The sequence below is a fragment of the Sceloporus occidentalis genome, unplaced genomic scaffold (assembly GCF_023333645.1).
Source record: "Sceloporus occidentalis isolate IW3139 unplaced genomic scaffold, rSceOcc1.0.p SCAF_23, whole genome shotgun sequence".
NCBI lineage: Eukaryota > Metazoa > Chordata > Lepidosauria > Squamata > Phrynosomatidae > Sceloporus > Sceloporus occidentalis.
In genome coordinates, this window is record NW_028317003.1 from 13495652 (window position 1) to 13518230 (window position 22579).

Genomic DNA, 22579 nt, shown 5'->3' on the forward strand with positions numbered 1-22579 from the left:
ATACACTGCCCTCACACACAAATATACACATGCACTGCCCTTACACACCTGCCCGTGTTCAGCATCAATCGCCGACTCATAGTGATTAGGGACCTCAGAGGCCAAGGTCTGAATTCACAGACCTTGCACTCCCTTAATATTGGGCCAGTTGGAGGGAGATTGTGATCATCAGGCTGTGGGCGCCCCGAGACAAGCGCTCACGGTGCCTGGAGGCAGCACATCCCTCAGCACGGCAATGAAGACCGCCCCCAGTCTTGCAACACACAAGTGAGAGCATGTTGAGAGCCGTGTTGCTCTTTGGGAAGGTCTCTAATTTGTTTTGTTATTTCTCTTATCATTGATTTTTCAGGTGTGGAATCTTACATTTTATTTTGTAATATTAAATACTAAAAATTGAGAACCTTAAAAAAAAGTTTAGACCTAAATAAGCAAAGATGGAATTGAAGGGCAAGATGAAACAAAGAGCTCTCAAGCTTCATGGAAAAAAGGAGAATGTCAGGGCCAGACTGGGAATGAAAAGCAGCCCTGGAAACATTTGGAGACCAGCTCCATATAGTTTATCTCACGGTCGAGCTCTTATACCCACACGCACCCCATATACATACACTACTTGCCATACAAATACCTAAAAACATTATTTTTTTCACATTATTTGTATTAAAATTCCAGAAAGCAAAAGTGTTAAAAGGCCCTAATACATTAGACATTAGACATAATAGAATCATGCAAATTTTTTTAGAAGAAAAAGTTTTATTTTATTCAGTGGAACAAAACAGTGATCACATTATTCTTCACGATATTCTTGTAAGAAACTTTTATTTCTTTATTAATTCACGTAAACTATTTTTTCATATTTAATAAAAGCTGTGATTGAGAAAAATATTTTTTTTGTTTTTATTTCCTTTTATTTGCCAACCTGCCCCCCCAATTATGCACATCTCCCCCCCAGGCTTGCCACTCTGCCCCCAGAAATGCCTTATACCCCCCTATATGCCACTCTGCCCCATGATATGGCTTTTAACCCCTATATGCCACTCTGCCTCCAAAACTGCTGTATACCCCCTATATGCCACTCTGCCTCCAGAAATGCCTTATACCCCTATATGGCACTCTGGCATAAATGGGGTTAAAAGGCATATCATGGGACAGATTGGCATATAGGGGGTATAAGGCAAGTCTGGAGGCAGAGTGGCATATAGGGGGTTAAAAGGAATTTCTTCCTCCAGAAAGGAAGAAGCCCCCGCGGAAGTGCCAGCAGCAGCAGTTGGGCGCCTTGTTGCTCTTTTGAGAAAGTCTCTAATTTGGAATTTTGCATTATATTTCGTAAAATCAAATAATAAAAATAAAAGTCGAGAACCTTCAGACATAGTAAGGAAACTGTAAGCAAAGGTGGAATTGAAAAACTAGTTTTAAATACTCATTATGTGCAGTGAAGGACTATTTGTTTAGACTTTGGAGTTTACCAGGTCAACAAAGTATAAGTAGAACACTGGAAGGCTCATGTCTCAGTATTAATTAACAATGTATAGCTGCAATGTCATTCCCGTAGTGACCCTTGGAAGCGTCGCTTCACTCGGAGTCTCCGGGCAAGACTGGGAGAGTTCCCAGTCTTATAGTGGCTCCCCTGGGCCAGTTGACTATGGACTGATCTATTGGGTGGCTTGGGGTTAGGACTGGACATTGGACAAACTGTACAAATGCCCAGTGGGCCAGTGACCATACCTAGGAACTCTTGGGCTCCGGCTATCTGGAGTCCACCCTTTGCGGGATGCAGGTGGGTGGTCCCATGACATTACTGCGCGATCCCACAACACCAGTTGGAGATCCTGCTGACGTTGCAGGTGGTCCTATTGACGTTTAATCCTTTTTCCCTGCAACATACAACATGATTGGCAGGAGAATAATTCTGCCACCATGATATTGCCCATGCACATGTCTCCTTGGTTCGCTTTCAACAAAAGAAAGAACACAGGGACATGGAGTTGGATCAGTAATCCTCTAAAGAGGGTTCCTGAAGGCTATGTTTTCTAATTGGCTGAAAACGCAGAGGAGCCAATCGCTAGGAATCAAGATTTGGAACCATGATAGTCAACCAATGTACAGATGCGAAATACTGTAACTAAGTGCAGCCAGTGATGTCGGAAGGGGTGCCACCCATACCTGGGAACTTTCTGGCCCCGGTTGCCAGGAGCCCCCCTTGGGGAATGCAGGTAGGTGATCCCACCGACATTGGTGGGCGGTCCAGCTGATGATGGGGGTAGTCCTTCTAATATTGCGAGCGGTCGCGCTGTTGGGGGGAAGTGGGCAGGGAGTGGGGTGTGCATCAACGCTGCTCCCGAGACCCAGAGTTTTCCCATAGTGACCCTTGGAAGCGTCGCTTCATCCGGAGTCTCCGGGCAAGACCGGGAGAGTTCCCAGATATAGTGGCCCCCCTGGGCCACTTGAATATGGACTGATCTATTGGGTGGCTTGGGGTTAGGCCTAGAGCAGCGCCCAAGGTAAATAGGTTGCTGTGTTTCTTTGAAATTCGGTAATATAACATACCATAGAAGATCACTTTAATTTAAACCATTACTATTTCTTTAAACATGCAGAGGCTTTAAGGTTGAAAATGTACACCACGCCCTTAGTTACTCTGCATTTCTCTTTATCTGCAGCAAATTCCTCTTAGTGCTGCAAGCTTGTTACTTATTATAGCAATCTCTGTTGCAGCTTGGAAAGATCAATGTAATGATTAATGCACTGCAACAGCCATCCCTCTGGGAAGCACCACGAAGAAACTGCAATGCTTTCCTCTGGTTATTATTCATGAACACATCTGGCATTTCTGGAGCTGTTCTAGGGAATTGATGATATATTATTCACTATATACAATATATAGGCTGACATTAACTCTTCTCTCTCAAGAGTTCTATAAAACGGCTATATTGAACTCACCCTGTAACATGCAGTAGATTTACAGTGTACCTGTTTACCTGTGAGGTCTGACGGGTCATTAACCTAAAGTGGTAATTCTGCATAACATCACATGACAGCCTTTGATAAGTGCTATCGGGCAGCGCATTATACGCAGGTTTCACATTTTATCTCAAAAGCTCAGTTTAATCATTCACCTAGGTTTTTCTTGTGTATTAGAGCCATCTGCCATGTTTATAAAGCCCCTGTGTCCTCATCTAAAAAAGGTGGTGTGTGTGTATGAGTGCGTGTATAAATATATATATAGATATAGGATATCTATATATACACATACACACACGTATGAAAAATATTTCTAGGGCGATTACCTTCAGTTTAAAGAATAAGAGAGTTTTAATCAAACATTAGGCTGATGCTGAATGTGGGAAAATCATTTTGAAAAGAAAAGAGGATGGATGAATAAATAAAAAAAAATGAACTAGAGTAAGATATTAAGTGAAAATGGCACCACCAGGAGGTTAACTCTAATACATCACCAGTGCCGCCAAGGCCGACCAGATGTGGGGGTGCACTAGGGCCTGAAAAATTACCCTTCTCGAGAAACACTGCTTATTGCATGTATAAAAGGCAAACTCTGCCAGTGCCAGGAGTGTAAAAGGGTCAGTGGCCTTAGTGCTCCAAGACGCTGGCACACCAACCAGCTTCTACCCACGGCAAATCCAGACGCTGGGGGGCAAACCTTAGGAGGCAGCGCTACTGGGCATGCTCACAATTCTGCACACGCGCAGTATGCATTCTCTGCTGTCCCAGACTGAGTCCCACCGTGCCTCTGAGCTCTACCTCTGTACCGAAAAGTGGGAGGGTTGGGAAACAAGCACTGGGTTCCCAAAAATGAACCCAGAACTGCGGGAGACCCTTCAATAATGGTAAGAGAGGCTGCAGCTGGCTGCATGGACAATAAATATGGACAAGCCGTAAAAGCAGGAGAACCAGTGTAATGTGCTCACAGAGCATTCACACAGAGTTATGGATACATCTGAAAAGGCTTGGGCGCTCGTATTAGAAAAAGAGTGAGATCCAGGAACCATATATGAAACAGTAAATAAATCCACAGAAAAATTAATTCTATGTTTATTTACTTTTTTATAGCATTGTATGTTCCTTTAAGAACTATTATTTTACTGCAAACATAAGCAGGATTTCCTGGTTTGACAGAATTCATATGTTTACACTGAAGAATAGCAATGGATGATAAGCTTCAAGATGCTTACTTTTACAAACAGATGGAACCCAAAAAACTGTGCTCTTTTGTTTGTACACTAAGCTCTCAAAAAATAAATTGCAGATGCTAATACTGAAGTTTTAGAGTGGAACTAACACCTTGTTTTGTTTTTAATAAAGTGTTAAGTTTTCAAGTGATACATACTTCATTCTTTACTTAAATGCTTTTAAAAATGTAATTTTACTTACCTGGAGCCTTGACATGCGTATTTACCAACCCATGATCCCAGTGGCATATTCTGGTTTAGGTGATCCCTCACCTCTCCAGCTGCCCTGTTAAAATTATGGAGGACTGTACCGTGTTGGCATAGCCTCCATAATTCTAATCCACTCAATGCCACAAGCCCTTAAATGATAGAGCACCTGGATATGAAGTCATATCCTGGTATGCAGCAGTAAGGACGTCGGTTTGAAGGGGGCGACTGGTGATGCTGTCCTGGTTTAAGCCTAGGGCAGCATTGAAGGTAAATATGACACTACATGGTACTCTGTCACCCTCCATAGTCTTCCCTTGTATCCTGGAATCCTCCTGGAGCTTGGAACCCTGCTGTGGTGATGTAGCATGCAATGTACGGAGGCCGGGTACTGATGGAAAGACTGTGAATTGCAGCCTCATTTTCAGCAATACATGGCTTAATTTAAGGTGTCATCAGCTGCAAATGGTGGCCAACGTCCCATACGGAAGCTGTGTATTCCTGAAGGAGCCACCATTTTGCTGACGATAGCAATACATGACTTTACACAAAAGACATTTTACTTCATCGGAGGATGTCATCTTCCCATTTGGCGTGCTCAAGAAATGCTGTGAAGCCTGTGCCCATGAAGGGAACCACAAAGCAAGGACACCATGAAAAACTTCAAGTACAAACACAAAACACGGGAACTGACTTTAACCCCTTCGTGACAACGGACATAATAGCCTGTCACAAAATCCCAGCAGTTGACATCAGGTGACATGCTATTACGTCCTGGCGGAGCAGTCTGTTGTGACAGCACAAAAAATCAGCACTGCTGCTGATCACACCCTTTAGTGTGATTAGGAGAGCAGAGTTGGAAAAAAATATCAAAGCTATATATATAAAAAGAAAATATTTTAAAAGTTGTAGAAAAGTAGAAAAAAAATAATTAGCCATACCACCTCATTCCCTTCACCTGATACTACTGCTACTATCTACCAATTATGCTAGCTTTCCCAAAACACGCCAAATCACTGTACCCGGGGATCGGGGAATGTTGCATATCACGAACTAAGTGTTTGTTTCTGTAGTTGGATAAAATCGTGGGTAAGAAATCCAAAGCGACATTACCAAAGGTTGCTTGAAAGGTTGCTGTTTTTTAGCTTACTATGGATGATGTTGGTGGGGAAGTGGATGCACAAAATATGTCAAAATGGCCGTTGAGCAATCACCTTGGTTGTCAACTTTTCAGAAACATATACTGTTAGGTAGCAGTTTTAAGACCTGTCCGTGATATTCAGAATACAAAATGTAAAAAGATATTACAATTTGAAACATTTTAATAATTGCCCTGTAACTACCAAAATAAATGAAAATGCTAGGCACATGAGATGTAAACGAGGACAGGTAAAATTGTAAAGCAATGTGGTTTTCTTTTATATCTTTTACTTTTTTATATGTTTTTCAAACTAAATAATGGATTTTATAGATTAAGATGGTTTAAAATAAAGCCTTACTTGTCCTGGAACAAAAAAATGTAATGATGAAGAGGGAAATTAAAGTTGATATATTTATATGTTTTATATGGGCCATGTTATGTCTGGGAAAACGCAATCACTACATTCCGCACCAAGCATTGTGAGGTCATGGTTTGGGGATGCTTTGCGGCATCAGGACAACCTGTTATCATTGAAGGGACTATGAATTCTGCTTTGTATAGAGAATTCTCAGGGCTGGTGCCAGGGTTTCTGGGGCCCCAGGTAAACAATACCGTTGGCACTACCTTAATCTTTCTTTCAGCTTTTTAACATAATTTTGCTTGCACCCTCTGCTCATCACCCTCTGTTTGCAATTATATTCTTTTAACCCAACTTTTATATGCCTCGTTCCTTTTAACTGCAGTCAGTCTCACCTTTAAAATGCTATTCACTCTCTCTTATGTCTTTAACACGTTCTCTCATATGTTTTAATCCTTCCCCTTGATCTTACCCCCACCATCATATTCCGCAGCTCTGTACTATGGGTAAACAGGACTTGACATGTGGTATATAACATAACAGTATAAGGTAGTTGTTTATATATGTGTGATATATTGGACAAGCAGAAGAGCTTCATCATCTGCTAGTTGAAGAAATAGCTAAGACATCCATGAAAGGCGAGGTTATGCCAGGAGACATCCTAAATTATTTACAGAGATTGTATCATCAGTAACTGGTAGAAGAGCCAACAAGGAGGGAGGTTGTGCTAGATTTAGTATTTAGAAATGGTGACTTAAGTTCACGTGTCATGGTAGGGAAACGCCATTAACCCTCTCACGCATGATCACGGGAGACGTCCTTTATGAATGGATGCATCTCGTCCTCAGTGAATTTGATGGTCCATTCACGTCAAGTGAGCGAAGCTGATCGGTCACAAAAAATAAAAATAAAGTCAAACTGTCTGATCCCTGTTGTGATGCAGGGGATCAGACATTATGGCACAGCCAGTCACTTCCCATCTGCAAATAAAATCAATAGCATTTATCCAATAAAATATACAAATAAAACACTAAAAAATGGTTTAAAAAAAAGCTCCACTGTCCTTGAGAAAACAATATATACTTTGTGTGGGTGCATGAAAAATGTAAAAAGAGAATCATGGTTAAGTAAATATAGTGTAAAAAATAGCTGAAATAGATAAATGGCCTCCCAGCAGAAATGATGGAGGCTAATACAGCGAGGGAATTTAAACATGAAAAGGCATAAAGCTATCCTGAATCCTAGACAAGACTAAGGACTGATGAGGACTGAGGAAAAATGACTAGACAAGATGGGCCGAATGGTTCTTGTCTGCCATTAAATTCTATGTTTCTATTGATGATTCGTGTCTCACATCCAAAGCTCTCTGATAGCACTCATGATTTTTGGGCACTACCAATGGTAGCTGGCCCAATGTTTTGCTTTTGCGGGGAACATGGGCCCATTGGGAGAAGTGATCTCCCCTGACCAGCCCAGGTAGCCCACTTTGGCAATATGGGTAAGGCTGATTTAATAATTGATTTTATTTTTCAGTTATTTTATTGATTTGAGGCTGTTCATTTCTTTGATGATCTCCAATCAAATGAATGTATCAAAAAGGGTTAGGTTGCCCCAGAAACATGCTCAACTTTTCTCTGTGTATCAACTTGTTACCAGTTGGGAAATCAACATAATAGTGTACCAGTCTCTTAAACAAAAGAGAATTGCATACATTCTAGTCTTCAAAAAAAACATTGCCTACTTAGGAATGGTAATACAAACTATAAAAGTTTTAGAAAGTACTTACAAAAACAGAAGGTTTCATCAGGCCCACCAGTTATTCAAATGATTCTACTTTTATAAAGACTGATTTACTGGCAGACAGAAATTTCCATTCCAATAATATGTATGGCGATGAATGGGTAGGTCAACTTTTGGTATATTCTAATGCAAATTTGACTAGTAGAGAAAAGCAACAGCTTCCATCCTCTTGGCTACCACACCTAACGAGTTTGTTTGTGGATACAGATGCGGATGAGAAAGGATTTACCAACAATGTAACTGATTTATTGCAAATCTAATACAGATTACAAGAACAGTGATCTTATTAGTGTGCTTATTAAATCTAACACATAATATTTTGTTTAATTACTACGAAACCAGGAAAAAGCTACGTTATCTGCAGTTTATTATGGTGTACCAACAACTGCATTCATTTTTGTATACATTAATAACATGTATTAAATATCATGTTTTAAACACCAGCTCAGGCCAGCATACAGTAGATGGCTACAAAAAGGACAGGCCTTCTGAAGAAGAATGTACATTAAATTGCTTAAAGAGCTTTCCACACATGCACACCGGGGTCTGAACAGAACCCCACCAGAAGCCATTGTTGGAGCTGACAGGCAATATATATATCATGTGGAATGGGAAAACATGGAAAATAGCTGCTGGCAAGTAAATGCGTACAAGGAGATTCTGGAGTATCCCCGCGCATTTACAAGGGTGACACCACAAAACTTTTAAGGGGCCAGCTAGCTATTAAATGCATTGAAGTGCATACGATGGCTGGAGTGTCCCTTTAAATCAACAGATCTACGATTTGTAATCTATTTCATGGGGGTCTACAGCAAAGGCTCTCATATGGCCCCATTAGCAATAATGATGGCTTTGGCTCTCTGGTGGATTCTTCCATATGCAATGCCATAATATAAAATAATAATGACAAAACAAAGAAGAAAACAATGGAGTTTCCACATCTCCACTCTACTGATTATACCCAAATTGTAGATTGTCTGTGATGCCCATTAGGGTATTATGAGAGTCCTAACAGGCTTTCCGGGTTTGTGCCACGATGCAACTAGCAGGGTGCCAGTTCCAAAGCCTCGTGGCTTAGGCAGGAGGAACCCATGTGTCCTGATTTGCACAGGGGTCCAACAGACGAGGGGTGAAACTCACAGCCTCTCACATCACACCCATATGTAGTAAAATCGTTTGTCGATACAACGTATAATTTTTTGTTTGAACATGTACATTTAGGAATTAGTAGGCGTGAGCACAAACAAAACAAAAGTTATTTTGGGTTACACAACTTTATGCATTCATTTTGGCCCAAGTGTTTGTTTTCAATGCGTATCCTTCCACCATCGGCCGATGTGCTTTTTAGTTACATAGTTATATAGGCTGAAAAAAGACATGTGTCCATCAAGTTCAGCCTTTCCTATATCTGTTAATTTGTTGCTGTTGATCCAAAAGAAGGCAAAAAAACCCCGGTTTTGCTCTTTCCAATTTTGCACTAACCAGGGGAAAAAATTCCTTCTTGACCCCAAAATGGCAGTCAGATTTCTCCTTGGATCAATAAGCTGTTTCCCCATAATTAAAGATTATATCCCTGAATATTATGTTTTTCCAGGTATCCATCCAGTTGCAGTTTAAACGTCTGTACAGACTCCGATAAAACTACCTCTGCAGGCAGAGAATTCCACATCCTTATTGTCCTTACTGTAAAAAGCCCTTTCCTCTGCTTTAGTCTAAATCTGCTTTCTTCCAGTATGAACGCATGACCACGTGTCCTATGCATAGACCTGTTTATGAACAGATTTCCACACAATGGTTTGTATTGGCCCTGAATAGTGAAATTGTTTGTATTGACATTTGTATGAGCATTTCGGTTACTATTCAGCGAGTCACTTAATCTATCAGTTATATTGTAATTAGCAGAAATAAATGTATTTTTATTAATTAATAATACTTATAAAGTATTTTAAAGTCATATCTCTTGGCTGGTCACCCCAGTAACAGTTGAGCCTAAGGGGCAAATGTACAGCATACTGGAAAAAGAAAGATGGAGTTGTTTAACACACTAGCTGAATGTGACTCTGTGAGAACAACTGCTCTGGTCAGTGTTAGTGTGTGATTGCATGAGAGTGTATGTTAGCATGTGTGTGTTCATGTATATTTGTGTTAGCATGAGTGTATATGTGTACATGTGTATCAGCATGAAAGTGATTGTGTCAATGTGTTTGCGCTAGTTCATGTTGCTTATATTACAGGTTACCGGGGGGACACGCGGCTTTCCCGTCCGCCGGGCCAGAAGGTGCCAGCCTTCCCCTGCCCTTGAATAACGGCACACGTTCTTAGTGAATAACCCTGCCGGCCTGAATTGAGCCGGGACATTGAGGAACGCTAGCATTAGGACAACCACCAAGACTCAGTTGAATTTCAAGTGAACCTGCTTATCCGCACATTGTAGGATTTAAACATGGCTACCGCATGCTGGAAGCCCTTGCCAGGGTTTATGCAAGTCACCATAACCCCATAAACTGTATGTAAATGTCATATAGAAAGGGGTAACCTGGCCACATTGTACACTTTTGCTAGAATAACTGTGTATTTCAAAAGAGTGAATAGAATATGTTAGAATTAGGCATATAATATATATCATATAATGTATTTTACCTCAGCCAAGGAGCTCATCCTCCTAACTAAAGTAGAGCTATACTAGAACTCTAGTTTTGGGCTTTATTCACTAAGCAGCGAGTGAAACATTAAAGTGTATGTTATAAACGCCCAATGCGCTGCTCAGGTGGTCTTTCCTCAGGTGATGGTAAAGATGTAGCAGCCTAAAAATGTGGGGAGAGAGTTGGCAACATTGCTAAACTTGCATTAACGCAGCGGAGGAACTAAGCTCTGACTTCCACATTTCAATTGGCAAACAATAAACGAAACAGACAACATGGCGTCGCCCCTGGTTACCGTCTCGTTCACACACACCGAGGCAACGAATGTAACGTACTGTTTCACTCTCCTCCAGTGCGGGGTGCGTGAACTTTACACGGCCGTAACGGCAAAACCCGACGTTTTCGTGCAACCATATATTCTTAAAGAGCCAATTCAATAACGAATGTGTTTAATGCGCATATATTAACTAGGACTCACACTCGGTATAAACGGCGCGTATCTTAACAGTGTGTTGTTCTTGTAAGCCCCTTATATCCGAAAGTGGGTGATGAAGTAGATTTTACCGCAAACTGTACCAAGCCCCGATATACGGCCCTGTACACTTATGGCGCCGGTTCACTCCTCTTTGGAAACAGGATTACCCACATCCAGTTATTGTTAGTTGTTACAACATAGCCCGTCTTCCAGACACTATTGTGACGTCACGCCCCTCCCTCTCCTCCTATCTCCCTTATGAACCACCAGAAAGAGAGACGGTCGCCATTTTGTGAAGTAGCTGGTCAGAGGAAGGACGGAGGGAGCTCGCGGGCGGAAGCCAGATCCTGGGTACGGCCGATAAGGAGGGAACGTCCGACGGGGGATAAACGTTGACCTCCTCTGCAAGACTTCTACACACACGGTTACGCGTTATTACGAGTAGCTACTATGAGTGACGCGGAAGGAAATAACTTCGAGGGGAGAGTAAGTATTTCAGCCTAGGCTTGTTTTTCAGGACCGACTTAATGATCGTGTTTATGTGGCTTGATAGGCCTCAGGCCGCTTTCTCAGCAAAAGACCGTCGATGGAGACCTGACTCAAGAATAAACGGTCGTGTTTTAGTAACGCGACCTGGTGATCTACAGAAACACGGTTGCTGCTTTGTGTGTGTGTCTGGCCCAAGATGGCGGCCGCGTTGTGTACCGGGCAGAGACAGACAAGCGGCGTGTCCCCGGGTAATCTGACCGCTCTGTGTAATGGGAGAGCGCGGATGGCTTCATATTAAAGTACCATTTCCTGTCGCTTTGTGCTTTCGTGTAATTAGTTGGTTTCAGGCCGGTGGATTAGTAATTAGTATTCCCGGATACTGGTCGGTCTATTAGCAGCGTAACGATCTGATCCCTCGAGGATCTGATGTGTGTGTATAATATATAATGTATATAATTCTGTTACATCTCATTTATGGCTTAATGTATCAAATACTTAAATTCCGTTACATGCAGAGGTCGTTTCTCTGTATTCCTGTGCTTGTGTGAAGCATGCTTGGATTGCCCGTTGTGCAGCCCTACCTTATAGGATGGTGCTTTATATGCGTGGAAAGCCAGGTTTAAATGGCGCCTGCGACTCTTTGCTTAACAAAAGGATACATTTCATTATCTAGGCGTGCGTGCGACACGTCTGCGCAGGTAACGAAGGGGATGGGTGCCGGCTGCTGGTAAGATGCGGATGGGTGGATTTTGGGCATAAAGTCTTCCCCAGGGGTGAGGTTGAGTTAGCGATGCGATCCGTAAATGTAGTAACTTGCTGCGACAGACGGGGCTGCTTATGGCTCGCGTCTAGTAAGAGACTTCTGTGTCGCGGCATGCGTTTATCTGGTATGTTTTGTACGCGTGTAGTGGCCACGGTTTGCTTGGCGTTTAGGGATCGTTTCTGAGGTAAAATCTGCCTGTAACTTGGTGAGGATTAGTACGCCGTGTTTTAAATGAGTTCTGTTGTTGGAGGATAAATCGGCTTTTTAAATGGGGATAATTCACCCCAGAAAAGCCAGATATAAGCTATATGTAGCATTACCCGTATACCGTAGAAGCAGCCATCTTACTGTCTGTTTCCAGGAACGGCGAGGCTATTCCTCGTGGATAAATGTTCTTTTATTAAATTGATCTTACAGGAGGAATCGTGTGGAGTTCTGTGAGGCGCTGGCTGTACTCCTATTCGTACCGGTTAATGTGATCTGTCTGTTAACGCTTTGTGCGCTGATATTCCACAGCACGGGGTTTGGGTTCTTTATAAACGGAGGGAACGTTGCCCCGTATAACGCGGTCTGTCAGACATGCCGTCCTTAACCAAAGGCTTCTCAGTAGTTGGTTGGAAAGGCTTTTTTTTTTTCTTCTTCTAAGTATCCTGACCAGATATCGCCCGCCCGCCTGGCCGGGTATAAATTACAATTGAAATCCTTATTTGTAAGGAATATGTATGTGATTGCAGCAGCACGATTAGTTTTTTGGCACGTGATCCTCTGGGTAGCGACTGCGTGACGAGTAATGCCATAAAATAAAAATCTCCTCAACGCCGCATAGCGTCACGGTTAACGGCAAAAGGTTCCTTTATTCGCATCTTTCTGGCTTTACGACTGACCGGCCCGTGCTGCTGCTGCCGCCGCTCCTTGCTGCCTGAAGCCTGGCAGGGGTAGGCAACCGCGACTGTATCCAGCACAGAGTATACTGCAGGGACAGAAACCGGGAGAACAAACTGCATGTGTTTCATGGTGACCCATTTTGGGGTACCCTGCTGGCAACAGAAATCGCAAAGAGAAAGAGTTCCCCTTCTTATCAACCAAACAGGAATGCAGATATTTGTTGTTAGTCAGCGACATATTACGCCATTTACAAAGTGCCCTATTTGCCAATGGCTTGTGCTGGCGAAGCTAACCTATGGATTGGGTTACTTTGTGGCATCAATCCATTAATTATATATTCAGGGTTGTTTTTTTTTGTTTAACTGACCTGCTTTAAAACTTCTCTGTTGAAGCGGATTCTCTGGGTGTTTTGTGTCGTGGTGCGTGCGCAGCACTGTACTCATACCCCAGCTCACAGGCACTGAGGGGAAGACGTGTCTCTTATTGAAGAAACGCTCTGCTTTACGTTTTTCCTCCCGGCTGGGTCGCTTCTATTGCAGAAGTGTAGTTTGGCGTGTCAGATGAATAGTGAATACCTTACAATCCATCGACAGAAAACCCCAAATTCAAACACCACAGTCATGTCAGATATCTACACTAGATTTATTGGTTAACCAAAAAAAAATTCTTTTGGGGGGGGTCCTGATACCGCTTTTTTTTTTGTTTAGCGCATATATATATATATATATATATATATATATATATATATATATATATATATATATATATATATATATATATATGATTACATCATGCCTGTTGGATGTTATTGCTGTTTTACTCTGATCTCATTCTCTTGCAAACCACTCTTAACAAAGCCTTAAAGGGTCAGGGGTTTGGACGTTCAACACCGGAACATCATGTATGTCGTGTTTGGGACATGATTTAAATCTGGTTTCTTGTAAAGTCAAACTGAACCAAGGAAAGCAGAGTTCATGAGTTAGGAAAGATTAAGGTTGGTGTGTAACCTGCAATCATCAGACACTGAGACAATTCGCTGCTCCTTGTGTAGCTTGTAACGCTCTTAAACGTAAGATTCACTAAGTGCCGTATTTATTGCGTGCCCCGAGGAAGCGGCGGGGGGGGTATTATATATATATATATATATTTATATAATAGTGGGGGCAGAGGACACATGTCTGATTTGGGGATATAAGCAGGGATGCAGCTAGTGGTTTTGACTGTTCGGAAAAGGAAGTTTTCATAAGTTTAGATTGCTGCAGATGTCCTCGGTGGCGCTCATTTAATTGGCGAGTCCACGCCAGACTTTTCATAGAGGAGATTGTGTTCTACCTGCTGGCTGATCATTCTAAAACACAGCGCCCCAGCAGAGTATTCTAGTCCCTAAATGCTTATATACTAAATGTTCTTTTTCCATTAAGGTTAATGTTCGGGAAGAAATTGAAGAGTTTATTCCAAGAATGTGGAAGATAAAGCAAGATAAACGAAGGCTAATGAAAAGTTTTAAAGATCAGAAAATATCTATTGAATGGGGGAAAAATTTGAACAGAAGATTGGTCAGATAGAAGCACTTGAATATTTTTAAGGCTTTAATGAATTATTTGAATTGGGGAAGAATACACGAACTTGAAAAATGAAAAAAAAAATATGAAGAATGAAGAAAAGTATAAAGCAAGAGTGTCGTAGAATTAAAAGAATCTGGAAGAATGAATGGGTCCTAGGTTAAGTAAATGTATGGTTTATGTTCCAGTGTCTGTATGATCAAGCTAATGACTTTGCATGACTATGTTAGAAAATTCAGCTAGTCATCTGGCTCAGATAGGGTGTTCGTAGTGATCTTTTTCTCGTTATAATGAGTTAAGCGCAGTCATTTGTAGGGTCAAATTATAACAACACTTTCTTTCAGGTTTGTTAATCTAATTTCTGTGGTCTCCGTACTAAGAGTTGGGGGGCTTTTCCTAGAACTTGTGTTTAATCTTGTTGTGTCCTATTAGGAGTCCCGCTCCCGTACCAAGTCACCTGCCGGAAGCAATGGCCATGCGAAATCAGAAAGCCGATCTGGATCACGCAGCCCATCGAGAGCTTCCAAACATTCAGAGTCTCACTCGCGTTCCAGATCCAAGTCCAGGTGAGTTGATGCTTACAGTGAGACGAGTTACCTAAAGTATTTCAAATGCTACAAAATGTAATCCAATCTGTGCTGCTGGGCTTTTCTCCTGTGGATGTTTTAAAATACATGGGGATGGAATTTGCTGGAAAGCTGCTATATTTACTCAAGATTGACTACTGTGCATTAATGGCTAAAACAGATGAGTATCTCCTCCAGGAAGGGCTGACCTGACCCTGTATAACGTATAGTTGGGTCAGTGAAACTTAACACTCTCTAAACACGCATTATGCAAAGCCGACTCTTCCCTGATGGAATTACTTGTTGGGTTGGCCTTTTGTGGCATATAGCGTGAGTTTATACTCCAGCTGCTACTAATTCCCCCTATACACTCTCTAGCCGGAGTGTCCTGTAAACACGGAATGTTTTAAAGTGCTGATTGGAAGAATAACCACATCCGGTTCCTTATATTCAACGATCTGCCGCTTTCCCCAACCATTTTATAGCTTCTACTCTAAAATGTGTTAAATACATGTATATTGGAAAAGCATCCCAATTATATCCCGATTATTCCTCCTCTCTATTGGGTTGGTGGTCAGCCGGCATCTGTAAGGGTTTAGGGTGAAGGGAGAACTTTTTTAATAACTTAAAGGCTGAACCTTTTTTTTTTTTTTTAAGATAAAAATGTGTGCTATAGGTAATTTATAGTTAAGTATGTCTATGAAAAGCTGTGACTGTTACGCTTTAGCCGTTTTGGACGTGTGACTCCTGAGTGACAGGAACGCACAGCTTCCAATGAGACATAAATATCTCTGTTTAGTTTGGGTTGATTCTAAGAAGAATAGGCTTTGTTAATAAGTTCATCTGTCTTTTAGGTCAAGGTCCCGAAGGCATTCCCATAGGCACTATTCTCGTTCGAGGTCTCGATCTCATTCCCACAGAAGACGCTCAAAGAGCAGATCGTATACACCGGAATATCGCAGGCGCAGGAGCCGCAGTCACTCCCCGATGTCTAACCGCAGACGACACAATGGCAGCAGGGTATGTGGACTTGCAAAGTGTTCTGTACTCATCTTCTACACTAAACCTATGTAATGCTCGCATATTACATGAAATGCCTTACACCCGGCATACAGAGTATTATCAGCTCCCTAGGCACACTGGTATTTACTCTACACAAGCTGTATATGATCAGTGAGAAGAGTGGAGCTTCTTTCTCCTTCAAAGACTAAATAGTTTAAAGGGTTCACAATGTTGTCATGCTATTAGGGGTCCCCTTTTTTCACTCTGATCTGCTTGCAGAATAGTCTGAACTCCCTCTCTTCACTGTTCATTATGAGGCTTCTCCAGCAAGAATGATGGCCGAGAAGACTGATTTGGCCATACCTGCAACAGAAACTCAGAGGGTTGGCCCTTAATGTATAATGGTGTTTTTAGTGAACTGCCCCAGCGATGTCGGGCTGTGTTATTACTTGCTCTAAAAGGGTTTTGTTTTTTTTCTTTCAGGCGAATCCAGATCCCAACACATGCCTTGGAGTCTTCGGCTTGAGTCTATACACAACAGAGAGAGATATCAGAGAAGTGTTCTCTCGCTACGGTCCTCTCAGCGGTGTCAATGTAGTCTATGACCAGCGGACTGGCCGGTCGAGGGGATTTGCTTTTGTCTATTTTGAACGTATTGACGATTCCAGAGAGGTAAGCGGAATTGAGGAAAAAATGTAGATCTTCAAATTGTTAGAATTCTGCTGTGTATTCTGTTGGCTTCCTGGTAATTAACCCCTTAACGACAATTGCCGGTCCTGGCACGACACGGAAAAGCATGTGCTTTACGACAATTGACGTGCCAGGACCGGCACGTCTTTAAACGGGTGCAGAAAGCGATCTACTTTCGCTTTCTGCACCCAAAAAGCGTTGCTGAATGCCTCGACATCGAGGCATTCAGCAACGCCGCGATCGGCACGAAGGGGCCATCTCTGGCCCCTCCACGGGGCGTCAACATCCGCCATACTTTGTATGGCGGCGGACGCCCGTTTTAAAAGCGTTTAGGAGGCGATCAACGATCGCCTCCTAAACTTAAATGGTGTCGCTGGAATGCCTCGATCAGGAGGCATCCAGCGACACCAAACACTTACCTTTCGGTGGGCTGTGACCGCTCCGGAGAGCGGTCACAGCCGCAGCTGCCGGTGATCTTCGCCATCAAGGAAGATGGCCGCCGCCCTGCAAGAGAAACAAGCAAGTTTTAAAAGCTCGCTAGACGGTCTCCAGACCATCTAGAGAACTCTGGCTCCACTTGCAGGTTGAATACAGGTACTGCATTCACCATGCAAGTCAATGGAGCCCAGCTTTCTAATCACATTGTGATTAGTAAAAAAAAAATTATAAAATAAAATTAATAATTAGAAAAAAATAGTAAAAAAACAGTAAAATGTAAAAATCATTTCCCACTGATGTCACTATCAGGGGAACCTCCAAGTTGAAAAAAAAATGTTTAAAAATTTTTTTAAAAAAAGGCAACAAAATATAAAATATATATATAAAAAATATATTTTTGTGAGCAAGTCCTAAAATTAGCATATTAGCTTAAAACAATTCTCGCATGGAAAGAGTTAAAATACTGGCATATTAAATGCCCGTGGGGTGTCTACTTTTAAAAAAGGTATGATTTGATGGGGTAAATTGAACTGGCCAGGTTCAACAAGGTCCCAATTAACACCGGGGGAAGGATGGCCACACATCTAATTTCCAATTAGAAAAATGCACACGTACCAAATGTGGCCTTTTAGTTCCCCCAAAAAATGACAAATTCATGCATGTGGGGTATCACTGTACTCAGGAGATGTTGCTGAACACATTATGGGGTGTCGTGTGACAGCGGCATATACCAGGAGCTGTAAATTCATACATAAAGTAGGTGTGTGTGGGAAAAATACACACACAAAAATACTACTGCAAACTTTGAAACAATGCTGGTGGTAAAATGTGTGCATGCAAAGAGTTAAAATACCAGCATTTAAAATACCCTGTGGTGTCTAGTTTTCAAAAATATATGGGTTTATTGGGCACACTGAAATGGCCCGGCTCAAAGATGTACCAAATAGGGCATGGGCAGTGGATCCCCAAATGCCAAAGTTCAACATTGAAAAATGCGCATGCCCCAAATGTGGCCCTTTTGCCCCCAAACAGCCAGGCAAAATCATTCATGTGGGGTATCACTGCGCTCAGGAGATGTTGCTGAACACATATTGGGGTGTTTTGTGATAGTGACATAAACGAGAACATTTTAATTCATACCTGAAGTAAAATGTGTGTGGCAAAACAAATGCAAAAAAATGACTACCACAAAGTTTGACAAAGACTGGTGGTAGATATGGTGCATGGAAAGAGTTAAAATACTAGCATTTGAAATACCCTGGGGTGTCTAGTTTTCAAAAATATATGACTTGATGGGGTAAATTGCATTGGCCGGGTTCAAAGATACCCGACATGGCACATGGGGGGAAGAATTACCAGATTTGGAAAAAATGGCTTTGAAATAGCAAAACGCTACCTGTACTTATTGCCCCATAATGGGTAGAAAAAAGCAAAAAAACATAAAAACATTGGGTATTTCTAAACTCAGGACAAATAGTAGAATCTATTTAGCTAGTTTTTTCATTACCTTTTATAGATGAGTAAAAGATTTTTCAACTAAAAGTTAGAAACAGTCATTTTTTTCTAAATTTTTCACCATATTTTATACTTTTTTTAGTAGTAAATAATAAGATACAATCAAAACAATGTCATCTAAAGAAAGCCCTTCTTGTCCTGAAAAAAACAATATCTAATGTGTGTGGGTTCAGTAAACGGGAAAGAAGAAAATTACAGCTAAACACGAGCAGTGCAGAAATGTTAAAAAGGCCATTGTCACGAAGGGTACAAAAAGTAAAATCAGCCTTTGTCACGAAGGGGTTAAGTAGCCTGTGATAATGGGTATGTGTGTAAATTTATGCACAAACTTTTTGGGGACACTCAATGCATATAACTCTGAAGCCCCCCCCCCCATTGCTCCTTTTGCACTTTGGAGGAGGTATCTGCTCGGCTATGCACTTCTCCACTCATTGGCTGCTTGAAGCGGTCCATGTCAGATCATAGAGCTGGAGGTGCTTTGCTCTCGTTTTGGAAGAATGCGTGTTAAAGTAATTAACGGCTAATTTAATATACTTCTGTATACTAAACGGTCCCTTTTTAATATTGGCACATGATACTAGCTGTAACAAAACAAGAATTACTTTACCTTCAGCACGCAATCCTGTGTGGGGGTGCCAAGCTTAACAATTTGCCTTTAGCATTTTCTGACCATTATAATGCCTGATAAAACAGAGGCTTGACTGCATGAGGCAGACTGACAGATAAGTTGCGTTATGGCTGGAGTGTGCCTTAAACTTTATAGTGATCCGTATGCTCAGAATATAACTGCTGTAACCGTTTTATTATAGAGAATGATACAGAGCTGTCATTAAGATGTGATCCCTTGGGCTATAAGCCTGCAGTAAATGGCCGTTATAGTAGCTTCTGTGTGATACAGCGGTGTACCGCTAGGTGGCAGGATCGGGCTGCATTTATGAAGAGGTGGACACGTGCGCTTACCCGATTGGTGGATGGGACGACGGGACATATGCGGGCGATAACGTATACGTTCTGCAAACACCTTTCGGTACAGAAAGTGTTCCGAGTCCGTGGGGTTCGGTGCAGAACCTGGCGATTTGTTTCCTTCGCGTATACAATTTGGCGCAGCGGTTTTCTACTGCGCTTGAATGTCCAAACATGCTTTAGCCCTTCACCCTTTCCATCTTTAGGGGAAATAATTGCGATATATAGTGTAGTGTGTGTATATATATGTGCAAAGGATCACACGTGACTATAAAAAATGGAGAACATCTGCGGGCGCAGAGACGAGGCCTACGAATCTGCAAGCGTATTTTTCCTGGTAATACACGTTCCTGTAATTGTATTTAACGCTTTCTTGGGGAACACGGACATCCAGGCAGTATTGAGCGTGATTACTCAGCTCCCGCTCTTTGCGCTGGTTGCAGCGTGGCGCTCTGGCTCGGCTAATGCCATGGTGGTGGCGGCAACGTAGTCACGCATTGTGTAACGGACTTACGCGTGAATGACATAAATCCGTAACTACGTGGTGGCGCCCCGTTCCGGCCTCTGTCCGCCATTTTATCGTTGGTGATGGGATTCGGGGCGGGGAATTCAGTGTAGTGAGATGGCAGCCGTGAGGCGGGGAAAAGCGCGAAATGGCAGCCTGACCACGTGCGTTGAGCGCGCGCAGCTCTGTGGGACGTCACTACTGCGAGGCGGGGTTAACCCAATCATTACCGATAGCGTAAAGTAACGTGGCGCTTCTACTTGGATAAACGCTTGGGGTTAAGTGGGTGTAACGCCCGGGCTATACGTGGTACTGTTTACCGGATGCTGGATTTGTTAGACGAACACGTGTTAGCAGATAAACATGTTAAAGTGATATCAAGGCGCCCCTATTAAGCGTCTATAACGCGGCAGTCCAAATTACTGAGCCTTTACAGCCATACAAGCACACACTGCGTTAGATGTCAGGTTTTGTTGCTCTGGGTTTGTTTGCATGGCTAATGCTTATTTCCTACGTTGCGATATTAAAGTGTTAATGCATTTGCTAGCATTGTTTCAACCTGTAGTATAGAACTAGGCCACCGTTTCTAAGTATGTATAGAGTAAGATAACGTGGTGGGGTGATTGAAGTATTCCATTAAATCCGTGCAGCTCCAGGGGCCCTTGTGTTGTCTGTGCATATTCTTCCACATCTGATGTATGCTTTGTTTATTCTTAAGGCCATGGAACATGCAAACGGTATGGAGCTGGATGGCAGGAGGATCCGCGTGGATTATTCCATCACCAAGCGTGCGCACACCCCGACTCCAGGCATCTATATGGGGCGGCCTACACAGTGAGTCACTTAACCTGCAGTCAGGTTCTATGGGACTAGGTTATTATTTTTATTTTTTTTTTGAAAGCTACACTCTGTGGCAAAAAAGTTATTTAAATTTTTTTTTTTTTTTTTTCGCCATACAAAGGCAGCCAGAACCCTTTGTCAGTAAAGCAGTAGATTAAACGCTGTAGAGCTAGCTTTATGGGGAGAAATGTTAAACCAAAATGTTCTTTATTTCTGTTACATATTAAAGGGATTGTTCCACTTTCATCAATCACATTACTACACCGCTCAAAGCATGTAACCAATAGCTTGTTTACTGATACCAGTTAATCTTGCTAGTTAAATAATGTATGAATCTTATTTTTTTTTTTTTTTTTTTTTTCTTGCAGTGGTGGAGGCAGCAGCAGCAGTGGTGGGGGTGGTGGCAGCAGCGGCGGCGGCGGCGGAGGAGGTAGCCGCCGACGTGATTCTTATTATGAGAGAGGCTATGACAGAGGTTATGACAGATATGAAGAATATGATTATAGGTACAGGTAAGGTTTTACTTTACAACAAAAACTAGACTTATTTTTTTTTTATTGCGAGTCATACACCTGCATCTGGCTGGAACAGTAAAGTTTGTTTCAGCAGAAGCGGTGCTAAGAACCCGAAATTGTTCATCGTAGGAGTTAATTGTTGCAGTTAATATAGCATCCTGTTGCTTGGCCTGACGAAGCATATACAGTGTATATTTCTGAATTGGGGGATTTCTCTTGCGGTGTTCACACACTTCTAATCTGATCGCTGCAGTGCTTTACATACTAGGCTTGAGCAGAATGATGACTGCTGAAGGATATTTTTTTTTTTTTTTTTTTATGTATGCATTCATTTTGAGCAGTCTGTTAAAATGATGGGCTTCCTGTAGAACGACTACATTTTGTTGCTCCCGACCTTTAGATGGTTAAGGTTTGATGGCAAAAGCAAATTGGGTATTGCTTATAAATTACCTCTTTCCTATTGACTTTTTTCCACTCTTGTTAAGTGAGCCTATAATACTTTAGTCCAGTGTGCAGGATTTAGCACAACTACCCTAGATGTGTGACTGACTATTTTCCCACCTTATTTTACAGGCGACGATCCCCTTCACCATACTACAGCCGTTACAGATCCCGATCAAGATCACGTTCATACAGTCCAAGTGAGTAAAGAAAATAGCTTTCGATTAAAAAAAAAAAAAAAAACCTTGGGCATTTAAACACTCTTTGGATTGCTTGCCTATCAGTGTGTTAACTACCTCTTTGTTTTTCTTTGCAGGACGTTACTAAAGCGAACATTTTTTTTAAAAAAAATTTTTGTTTCGTTTTTTTAAACGGCTGAAGCATCCTTTACAGTCATCCAGATTTGACTTAGAACTCGGCACTCTGGTTTATATGTACTGTTATGTGAGTCTTAAAACAAATTGTTTTAGTTTGTAAGAAAACGATGAGCAGATAATGGTGAAACAGTTCGTAATGGGCTATACCTGGAAACAGCCCGGCTGTTCAGGAGGAATGTCTGCTTGCTGCTTTTGTTATACTTAACATAGGTTCTGGGTAA

At 41.9% G+C, this 22579-nt stretch overlaps 1 protein-coding gene across 1 annotated transcript; it reads left to right on the forward strand.

The window, feature by feature from the left end:
• Window positions 1-11257: 11257 nt before the first annotated feature.
• LOC149300835 (transformer-2 protein homolog alpha-like) lies at window positions 11258-22308 on the forward strand. The gene is made up of 8 exons (XM_089484820.1): window positions 11258-11293; window positions 14939-15072; window positions 15927-16092; window positions 16558-16746; window positions 20904-21019; window positions 21394-21537; window positions 22114-22181; window positions 22298-22308. The coding sequence occupies exons 1-8, from the start codon at window positions 11258-11260 to the stop codon at window positions 22306-22308; spliced, it is 864 nt and encodes a 287-aa protein (XP_089340946.1).
• The last annotated feature ends 271 nt before the right edge of the window (window positions 22309-22579 follow it).